This window comes from Cottoperca gobio, chromosome 14 (genome assembly GCF_900634415.1).
Source record: "Cottoperca gobio chromosome 14, fCotGob3.1, whole genome shotgun sequence".
NCBI lineage: Eukaryota > Metazoa > Chordata > Actinopteri > Perciformes > Bovichtidae > Cottoperca > Cottoperca gobio.
Window position 1 is genome coordinate 18,756,801 of NC_041368.1, and position 11,301 is coordinate 18,768,101.

The 11,301-nt window shown below is 40.7% G+C and overlaps 2 protein-coding genes across 2 annotated transcripts; one reads left to right on the forward strand and one right to left on the reverse strand.

Annotated features, from left to right (window-relative positions):
* Window positions 1-14: 14 nt before the first annotated feature.
* Window positions 15-5,967, reverse strand: txndc15 (thioredoxin domain containing 15). The gene is made up of 6 exons (XM_029447414.1): window positions 5,765-5,967; window positions 4,002-4,321; window positions 3,356-3,502; window positions 2,542-2,705; window positions 830-960; window positions 15-364 (listed from the first exon to the last, which is right to left on the reverse strand). Exons 1-6 carry the CDS (start codon window positions 5,859-5,861, stop codon window positions 168-170), a joined length of 1,056 nt encoding a protein of 351 aa, XP_029303274.1. The 5' UTR covers window positions 5,862-5,967; the 3' UTR covers window positions 15-167.
* A 1,383-nt stretch (window positions 5,968-7,350) lies between these two features.
* On the forward strand, window positions 7,351-9,169 carry LOC115018845 (E3 ubiquitin/ISG15 ligase TRIM25-like). The gene is made up of 2 exons (XM_029448073.1): window positions 7,351-8,331; window positions 9,017-9,169. The coding sequence occupies exons 1-2, from the start codon at window positions 7,531-7,533 to the stop codon at window positions 9,035-9,037; spliced, it is 822 nt and encodes a 273-aa protein (XP_029303933.1). The 5' UTR covers window positions 7,351-7,530; the 3' UTR covers window positions 9,038-9,169.
* Window positions 9,170-11,301: the final 2,132 nt, after the last annotated feature.

Consider the following 11,301-nt stretch of genomic DNA (forward strand, 5'->3'; position numbering starts at 1 on the left):
TGTTAACAGCTATGTATCATTACATTATTTATTATAAATCACAATGGCTCACATACATGTATTTGGTTCATCACACACTTGAAACAAAAGCAAATTAGCAACTGTTAATTTAATAACAAACTAAAATCTATACACCCAGTGACTTGCAGTCTGTTTGTGTTATGTATTCAGTCCTGATGCTCGTGCTCCTGTCCCGGTATGAGCCAGCGGATGCTGTCTGTCCGCAGGATGGCGTACGTAGTGAAGCCTGTGATGAAGAGTACAGAGAAGACCAGCAGCCAGTCGATGCTCTTCACCGGGACGCTGGGCAGGGGTCCGACGCGGTCTGTATCCGTCACGTTTTTGTCTGAGCCGACTTCGAACCCTGGAACATATAAACAGATGATCAGATAATACAGCAGGCTGGATGAGCAGTGATGGAATACATGTGACTTTTGTTTTGTTTTGCCATCTATCCAGAGGTTTGATAGTATAACTTACATAAAACCAAAACATTTATTACTTCATTTGTACAGAAGTCATCAATTACTTTGTGCCAGAAATGTGTTTTCGGACCACTTTGCATTGCAACTGCAACTGCACAACAATTTCCCTTGGAATTAATTATTAAGCATGATGTTTTCCAGCAACAGAAACAAAGCAAGTGCACAGAGGAATGTCTTAACCTCCGTCCCTGAGAACATGTACGTTTACCTTAATGTCACATTAGTATTTCATCAAGTGTGGTCGCTAACAAGTCAGCAGAGAGTGAACTCCAGAGAAAGCTAAACTTGCTTGTCTCAAAAGTAAAACAGCATTATTCCGGACTGTTTTTCTACTCGGTTTGTACCCGTCTGGTTAGCGATGAAGGAGGTGAGCGTCTCCAGCGTTCTGTCTGTGTGGTTGAAGCGAGCCATGGGTTTGGCCCCCTGGAACAGCAGGATGTTGGGCACTGCCACGGTCCCAAACCTCGTGGAGAGGCTGGTGGATGGAAGGCGGAGACAGACAAGACAATTAATGACAAATTAAGTTGCAGATATTCACCTGAGTTGCTGGTCTGGTGTGATTTACAGTGTAATCCATCTAAACTAAATAAATCTTAACATCAAAAAGGGTCTGCAGTTGGTAGTGATGCTCTAGTTATCTGTATTATATTCACGGGTGTTTTCTTATGTTTTTCACAGACATTTACATCCACGAGGAGAGACAGAATATTAGAAACACCTCTCAATATAACACATTCCTCCACAAATTGAATATTATCATAGAATGGAACCAAAACATTAGTCAGTCCCAACAAAAACTGTTACAAAGTTTAGATTTTCCTGGTATCTCAAGGTACAGTTAGTTTTGGTTTTATTTGTTTATTTGTCTCAAGCAAAGCACAAGTGTAAGCTCAGTGTGAGGCAGTGGTTCCCAACCAAGGGGTTAGAGGGATAAAGAAATAAAGTTTGTATTATCCTTTCTCTAAAAATAGGGTTAGACAAATCCCAGAAAGAAAATGTGCATTATGCAGAACTGCTCACAACCCACGTCTGTACTGAGGCAATAACCTGTGATGATGGTCACAAGCAGACTTTATTTTAGGGTCACATGTCTAAGAGGTTGAGAACCACTGCTCCAGACAGCTTTTGGTTTACATAAAGTTGCTTGAAGTAATAATATTTATACCCATTGTTACGGCCACGGCCTTGTTTATCTGCGGGGGATTACTTTGTGGATGCATGCACCTTGTGTCCCTATTTAGCTATGCAGGTTAGGTATGCGACACTTCCTCCTCCCACCTTGATGAAGACCGGCTGTGATTGGGGTGCACCTGTTCCGGTGGATACAAATGCCAGGCCAGCTCGACAGGCGGGGCTGCTGGTGTTGTCAGCCGCATGCCTCGTACTTGTGTGTGTGTGGATACTAGAGTATCGTATCTTGTGGGTTGAAATGCTGTGTTCTGTATCCTAACTAGACTAGTGTTGGAACTAGATTTACCGTTGGCGTAACTTGATTAGAAGTTTGCAGCGTTTTCTGTTAGGCACGTTAGGGTGCCCCGGCGCTGTTTTGTGTTCTTTTGTTGTCAAGTTTTCACCGAGTTTGTTTTGTTAGTTTGGCTTTTATGCCTTATTTGCTCTTATGTTAAGAGCCCTCCTTTTGTTCTTTGTGGTGTCGTTAAAAGCAATTGTTTGTCAAATTGTCCACCATATTTAATAAATATCTTATTTTACCATCAACATCTGGTGTATGTTACTCCCTTTCCCTCACCGAGCCGGGGTCGTAACATAAAAAGCATAAAGAAAACCAGATTTTACATTTTGTATCGTTGGTCAGATGCACAAGCATACTTTCAATTTCTCCGCACTGGATAACCTTTTTGATGCATCCCTGATGTAATTAGTTGTAGTTTACTAGTTGCTATAAAACTGTGAGTTATAATTCTACCAGATAAAGGCTAAAGTTACCTGAGCAACAGACCAATAAAATAAAATCTGAAATCCTTTAATGCTCCATTAAAGTGGGCTTTTCCAGAGGGAGGGAGGTTGCACATTAATGCCAGAAGTCATGACCATTCACCTGCTGTGCTGCGAGGCATCCAGTGCCAGGAAGTGCATGCTGGGAAAGACTCGGGGCAGGGCGTTGAAGTGAGGAGCCAGGCCGGCTGAGAACTGGCACCAGGAGGTGAAGAACAGCACCACGGAGCACTCTGTGCTGTTCGCATTCAGGAACTCCATCAGGTCCTGAGAGACATGTGGCATAAACACAAAGACTGAGGGATGGATTCTTCTCCTCTGGCTTTTTATTTGAGGAATAAAAACAGACTGTGTTTTATGGGAATTATCAGTATAGTCAGATCACGTCTTTTATAAAGGCTAAAAACTGTTAATTATGTTATTAAGCTGAAATAAAACAGAAAACACGTAAGAGCAACCCCTGGATTGATTGCAACAATGAATCAGTGTATTCTACCCTTTTCTCAGACCATGTGTCTATTTTCTTTCTGTGCATTGCTGTCATTCTTTTCCATATTTCATTTGCAAATGAGTCGGCGAACTCTGGTTTGTTAATATTAATATAGTGCTTGATAAAGGATACAATTACCTCTGCTAAGGTAGTTGTTCGTGCCTGTTATCAGCAGATCAAACACTTATAGTCTTAAGTCTATTACAATGAAGCAATTCATTAGATTGTTACTCGGATTTGCACAACAATACAAAACTGGATTTCTAATTCTTATAGTAGGGTACCAAATGTATGAATGAATGATTAGGAACCTTATGGACAATTTAAAGAATGTTTTAAGTTGTTTAAATTCAGGAAATAACATTCAGATGTTAACAGCTCTGATGGCACCGCTCCACCAGCGAGCCTCAGAGGGCAGCATGAGTACCTGTGAAGCGTTGAGGACCTGCACCGTGAAATTGTCCATTTCTGTGATGTTCCTCTTATCACAGTTCACCTTGTACGTCTTGGCCGTCTCTGTGGTGTTCTGCTCTTCGGTTGGCGCGATGTCCGCACGCACTATGTCAAGAGTGATCTGGAGGTTAAAAATTGAAAGAGATGTCCACTTCTGCACTACTGCTACGACCACTGCACTCATCACTGTGTTCACTTTAACAGAGCCCATCTCTGAGGCATGCTTCTATAACACCAGGCTCCAGAATGACATCACAATAGTTTTAAACTAGGGTTACAACTAACATAAATAACATAAAGCATAAATTCAAGAAAAAACATGTGGAAAATCATATTTAATTTATCCAATTAATAATGCAATTTGGTGATATTTTTTTCTCCTATGCTGAAATCTGTTTGTGAATTCCCCCAAAATGAACTGTTTAATATGTACACACTATTTGGCAATTCACCATCATCTGCTGCCACTGCAGCTCCACACAGTGGTTGTTTATCACCAGAAGAAGTGGGAAAGAATACGAGCCAAACTTTACCAAGGTTTCCATGAAAGCACCCTCACCCTACTCTTCAAACTCCAATTTAAAACTCCAGTTTATGTTATAGTGCTCTGAGTGAATTACCTGCTGTGATGATTCGTCGCTCCTCTCCTCCAGTGACGCTCCTTTAGCAGCCAGAGCAGGTGAGCCACACTGGGCACTGTTTTCATCACAAGGCAAGAAGAAGCCTGACTGGAAGTCTTTCACATTTTTGGGGAATAGGGACTCGATGTCAGATGGATCGATGGGGGTTTCGGTTCCCATCAAAGCATCTGCGATCTCAGCTGTCTTGAACTGCCTCTTTGGCAGAGAGTCCAGGTCTTCTGACTCCACAAACTTTGGGCTATTCTCCAAGTCGGGCACGGCATCCTCTGGCAGTACGAGCTCCAGTGACTCATCATTCTCTGAAAAACAGTCAACTATAGATTAAACTCAGTGTATTACACATTTCCCCCTAACGGCGGTCCTTCCAGGTTTCCTAGTGTATGACCGTGCTAAAGATTAGCTTTTTGGCTTCTCTGAAGATTATCTCTTATTGGCATGGTCCATATGATCTTAAATGGCCCTAGTTACCTCAACAATTACTTTAAGAAGTAAGAATAAGTTCATAATCAAACAGAAGCTGCTGAGTCTGAGACTGTGTGCTTTCCCCTAGACAACTTGGAAAAAGGCACACCCTCATCCCCCCCTTAGTTTACTTGCTTAGTTTCACTCAATTCCTGGATGCATATGGGATCATGATTATGTTATTTGATCCCATAGACCAGGGGTGGGGAACCTTTTTCCTATCGAGGGCCATTTTATTTTGGCCGGAGGTTCCCCACCCCTGCCATAGACACTCAACAATTGAGCCAAGGTAGCCTAATATTGCTGTTTGACAAAACTTCAGACTACACCAAACACATAACACCTAAGGCATTTATTAGTTTCTGACTCTGTGAAAGTGGGGAAATCGGTAATATTCGTCCAAAACTACTGAATCTCTGAATTATATCTTTAACCAAGTCACACACATTTAGGTGTTGATCTCCTTTTGATGATTAATGTAATATGTTTTCACTTCCATTCACTGAGCCTCCCTTTAAACGGTTTTGAGCCCCCCTGGGGAGGCCCGCGTCCCTGACTTTGAAAACCTCTGAACTAAACTAAACTAAATTTCTGATAATAACTCTTTTTCTTTGCCATAAGCTGACAGTTACCTCCCATTGCAATTGTTGAGTGAGTGTGTGAGTCTAAAGAAAAACTCACTGAAAAGTTCTAGCCTTGTTCCAGACCTCTAAATCAACCTCATCACTGATTTATTCAGTGATTCAAATAGAAGGGATTCACCTGAAGTGGAATTAAAAGGCAATTCAGTCTGATTATCAGGCTAGAAGCTTCAGGCTACCTTCCTGCAATAAATCCTTGCGCTAGCTAGCTAGCTAGCTAGGTCCTGTCCATTAAAACCCAAGTCATAACATTTCCTAAACTTACTTATTGTTATTCGTTAAAATTATTTATCAATTATATTTTTTTGTGATTTACCGTGAGTTGATCACTGGCTTCTCAACTAAAATCCTATATTAAATTGTACTGTGTTTATAAACGTTTGATTAGCAGTGTAACTTTACTGTTATAACATCTCTATTCATTTATGATAATGTCAACTAGCTTGGAGAATTAAACTCGTTGGGAGGAGCTGATATATTGTTAACACGAAAACACAACATTGAGACAACTAGCTTGTTAATAATAAATTAAATAAGAAGTTAGTACAACTACTTAACTGTTAATTAACATTAACGTTAACTGTCAGTTCGCAGTGTTTTGCTAGCACTGTTAAGCTAACAAGTAGCTGTCAGTCTTACCTTGTGCAGTCACAGACGTAAGGTTCAAAACATCCGAATGATATAACACAAATAATAAAACGTACGAGATGTGAAGTTTATTCAAAATACGCGTCATATTTTTCTAATTTAGCTGGATGCAAGTATGAACGGTTATCACGACATGGTGATGTTTCGGCTCATAGGAAAGAATAGTTCGGGCAGTGGCGGAAGAAAATACATGTTACACAACCGGACATTGAGACAGCTTCCGGAGAAACCATGCATGTTTTTTTTTGTTTTTTTACGAGGAAACACACTGCTATATGGTGCATTTTTCTCTGTCTTAAAACTGGACATCAACAATACTTAAAATATGATTGTTTTGTCTTAATACACAAGGAAGGAGAAGGAAAATCCAGATGTAACAAGTGAAATACATGGTATACCTGTATATGTGTTACAAATCTAATTTATGTATAGCCTATAGCCCAAAATCACACATTTGTCTAAGTGGACTTTACAGATTGTACAGCATAGGATACCCTCTGTCAAACAACAAACAACTGTAATGCACTCTCACGATGACCCAAATGACCACAAGGAGACATAAAGGAACTACAAACAGACACAAAAAAGACTAAAACAATAACAAAGTTACACAAAACTAAAAATAAAGAGACATAACCACAGAGAGATGTGTAAGGTGTTGTGTTTATTATTATTATGATTATGATTATGATTTTGATTATCATTATCATTATCATTATCATTATCATTATCATTATCATTAGGGTTAGGGTTAACCGGTGCCGGACTCTGGCTGTGCTGGCAGGCTGCTGCTGGTGCTGCTCATCTTCATCATATACAAGGTGAGACACAGAAAGTTTACTGTGTGTGGGGGGGCTGTGGGAAGTCTGATACACAACATTTTAATGCCTCATTAAAATCATATGTTTGAAGTATTCACTACACACAGTATTTACTACACACAGTATTTACTAAACACCGTATTCACTGAATACTATATTCATCACTAGTCTTTCTAAAAAGAAGAAACATTGTGCTGCCTATTTCTATGTTTATAGAGTTGGGACATGTTTTTTGGCTCAGAGTGAGCGCTCCTTAGTTACTTGGTTTGATGGGGGCGTGTTAGAGTGAGCGCTCTGTGCTTTGCGAGGATCTTTTTTTACGAAGCACCGAGATCAACACGTGGAGCAGAGACGCCATGTAAACTGTGTTCATGTCTGTGATGCTTGAGCCTTGGAGACTATTTTTTTACAAAGCTTATGCGATGATTTCAGTCGCAGTGTAGCGGACATGTTTCCCGACTCTGAAGTAGGCTACTCGTCGGGGAAACAAAAGTCACACAACTCATTAATCATCAAATAAATTGATGATAATAACTAATAAATAAAATACATACATCTTATAACATGTATGTACAAGTAATATATACTTTAATACCAGAAAACCTCCCTTATTTTGAGTTTCCAATGTTGACAGGTATGGTGTAAGGTGCTATGTTTATTATTATCATGATCATTAGTAGTACTGTAGTAGTCGTAGTAGTAGTATTAGGTATTCTTTAATTAATTCTGTCATTATCTGAAAGGCAGACTAACAGAGGGCTAAAAACAGACTGCAACTCTCAAACCACTCCTCTTCCTGGAATGAAGGACAACTTTATATGGGTGTAAGCACCATGTGATTACATGTAAGAGCTGTAACACACATACACTGCAGATCAGTGAAGACACAAAGCCGAGAGTGAACCTGACTCATACTCACTGTTGTCGAGAGAAGAAATGGCGCAGCAAGTGATTCTGGATCGAGAACAACTGAGCTGTTCAATCTGTCTGGATCTTCTAATGGATCCGGTGACTATTCCCTGTGGGCACAGCTACTGCATGAGCTGTATTACAGACTGCTGGGATGAAGAGAATGAGAAGAAAACCCACAGCTGCCCTCAGTGCAGGCAGAGCTTCACACCGAGGCCTGTCCTGGTGAAAAATACAATGATGGCAGAGTTAGTGGAGGAACTGAAGAAAGTAGGACTTCAAGCCGCTTCACCTGATCTTACATATGCAGGACCTGGAGACGTGGCCTGTGATTTCTGCTCTGGGATGAAACTGAAAGCTTTCAAGTCCTGTCTGGTGTGTATGGCCTCTTACTGTGAGCAACACCTGCAGCCTCACTATGAAGTAGCTGCATTAAAGAAACACAAGCTGGTTGAAGCCACCTCAAAGCTTCAGGAGAACATCTGCTCTCGTCATGACGAGGTGATGAAGATTTTCTGCCGCACCGATCAGCAGTGCATTTGTTATCTTTGCTCCATGGATGATCATAAAGGCCATGACACAGTCTCCGCTGCAGCAGAGAGGGCTGAGAGGCAGAAGGAGCTTGGGGTGAGCCGGGAAAAGGTCCAACAGAGAGTCCAGGACAGAGAAAAGGACGTCAAGGTGCTTCAACAGAGGGTGGAGGCTATCAATCATTCTGCTGATGAAGCAGTGAGGTACAGTGAGAAGATCTTCACTGAGTTGATCCATCTCATTAAGAAAAGAAGCTCTGAAGTGAAGCAGGAGATCAGATCCCAGCAGGAAACTCAAGTGAGTCAAGCTGAAGAGTTTGAGGAGAAGCTGCAGCAGGAGATCACTGAGCTGCGGAGGAAAGACACTGAGCTTCAACAACTTTCACACACAGAGGATCACCTGCATTTCCTAAACAACTACCCCTCGCTGTCACGTGTGAGTGAGTCTAAAGACTTACCCAGCATTGATATCTGTCCTCTGCGCTCTTTTGAGGATGTGACCGCGGCGGTGTCAGAGGCCAGAGATAAACTGCAGGCTGTTCTGAGTGAGGAGTGGAGACACATCTCACTTGCAGTGACTGAAGTGGATGTTTTAATGCCTCAAGCAGAGCCCAGACCCAGAGCAGAATTTATGAAATATTATTGTCAAATCACACTGGATCCAAATACAGCACACAGGCGTTTGTCATTGAGTGACAGGAACAGAAAAGCAACATTAATGGCAGTAGAACAGTTATATTCAGATCACCCAGACAGATTTGATCAATGGTGGCAGGTTCTGAGTAGAGAGGGTCTGACTGGACGTTGTTACTGGGAGGTGAAGTGGAGCGGGATAGTTCGTATAGCAGTTGCAAATAAGAATATTATAAGAAAAGGGACCATAGAAGAATGTGCATTTGGAGTAAATGACAAATCTTGGTCATTACAATGTAACATTGGCGGTTATAACTTCAAACATAACAATATTTCTACTTCCATCTCAGGGCTTCAGTCCTCCAGAGTAGGAATTTACCTGGATCACAGGGCAGGGACTCTCTCTTTCTACAACGTCTCTGAAACCATGACTCTCCTCCACAGAGTCCAGACCACGTTCCCTCAGCCTCTCTTAGCTGGATTCTGGATTCCATCATCATATGGAGACACTGCTGAGTTGTGTGAGCTCACAGGAGTTTAAAGAGTGACTCGTCTCTATACAGTAAATGTTGAGGTGTGTCTGCTGCAGAGATCAAACGTAATAGGTGGGCCTGTGATGTTCTTTCTTATATTTTCTGTTTTTAATGTGTCAATTCAGTAAAATGGTGAAATGGAAAACAAATAATTTCTCTCTTAATTTGGATTAAACAATGTTGTTTATTGAAATTTGATTCTATTATATATATTTAGTTATATTTACTAAACATTGTCATTATATACTGTGCATGGAAAAACATTGCATATGCAAAATATATTTATATATTATATTTTTATTATGACATATCTTCATAATATGTATATTTAATGTTTACTTTGTATTACTCTACATAATGCTGTTTGTACTGCACACTGTGATGCTGTTGTACCAATATTACAAAATCATATCACTTTTCTTTATTGTACTCAAAAAGTGCTAACACCATAAAACTGGTAAAAATGTAAATGTAACCTTGTGAAGAAGAGTTTGCTCATCATCCTTTTAAGAGTGAATTTAACTCTTTACATGTTAACAATCTTTATGAAACATTTATGAAAAGTCAATGTTCAAAACTCTACAAATAAATAAATAAATTGATTGTGAGAATCACAAAAATCTGTTGTTTTCTTCTTTATCTGTCGTTTAACTCCCACATAAAACAAATCTCAAGGACTGCCTTCTTTCATCTACGTAACATTGCAAAAATAAGACACATCCGGTCTCAAAATGATGCAGAAAAACTAGTTCATGCATTTACTTCAATGCTGGATTACTGCAACTCATTGTTATCAGGTTGTCCCAAAAAGGCGCTTAAGACTCTTCAGTTGATCCAAAATGCAGCAGCACGTGTATTGACAAGAACTAGGAAACGGGATCATATTACTCCTGTATTAGCTGCTCTGCACTGGCTCCCAGTAAAATATAGAATAGAATTCAAAATCCTTCTCCTGACTTACAAATTAATTACTGGTCAGGCTCCAGCATATCTTAAAGATCTCATAATACCTTATAAACCAACTAGAGCATTACGCTCCCAGACTGCAGGGTTACCTGTAGTTTCTAGAGTCTCTAAGAGTACAATGGGAGCCAGAGCCTTCAGCTATCAAGCTCCTCTCCAGTGGAACCAGCTTCCAGTTTGTGTTCGGGAGGCAGACACACTCTCCACATTTAAGAGCAGGCTAAAGACTTTCCTTTTTGATAAAGCTTATAGTTAGGGCTGGCTCAGGTTTGCCTTGGATCAGCCCCTAGTTATGCTGCTATAGGCTTAGACTGCCGGGGGACACCTCCCTGCTCTCCTCCTTCTCCCCTCTTCTCCCTCTCTATCTGTATGCATTTATGTGAATGTATGTTACTAACTCAGCATCAGCGACATCATCCCCGGAGTTTCTGTCTCTCATGTGGCAGGTTGCCACTGATAAAGTTTACGTCAGGATCAGGAATTGTGGCTGCGCCTGCTGCCCTGGTCCTGCCGGACATCGGGAAGCCTTTTTGACATTATCCTGGATTCATCCATAATTTCTAATTTTTGATCACAACATCATTTCTGTCAAATGGATGTTGTATTTGTACTATTACATTACAGGTAATTTAGTAGACGCTCTTATCCAGAGCGACTTATAGTGATCGAACTACAGGGACAGTCTCCCTGGAGCAACTCAAGGGTTAAGTACCTTGCTCAGGGGCACTATTGTTGTTTATCCTGAACACACAACATCTATTGCACTTCTGTCCGTCCTGGGAGAGGGATCCCTCCTCAGTTGCTCTCCCTGAGGTTTCTTCCATTGTTCCCCCTTTAATTATGGAGTTTCTTTTAGGAAGTCTTTCCTTGTGCGATGCGAGGGTCTAAGGACAGAGGGTGTCGTATCCTGTACAGTCTGTAAAGCACACTGAGGCAAATGTGTCATTTGTGATATTGGGCTATATAAATAAATTAGATTTGATTTGATTTGATTTGAAGGAAGTCCTGCTTAAATTCTTACCCCAATCTTAACAAAGTCAAACACTTCCATCTCTAATCGTAAAGTTGAACCATCTCAGGAGAGCAGGTGTCATCACTAGTCTTTCTAAAAAGATGAAACATTCAATTGGGTTTCTTTC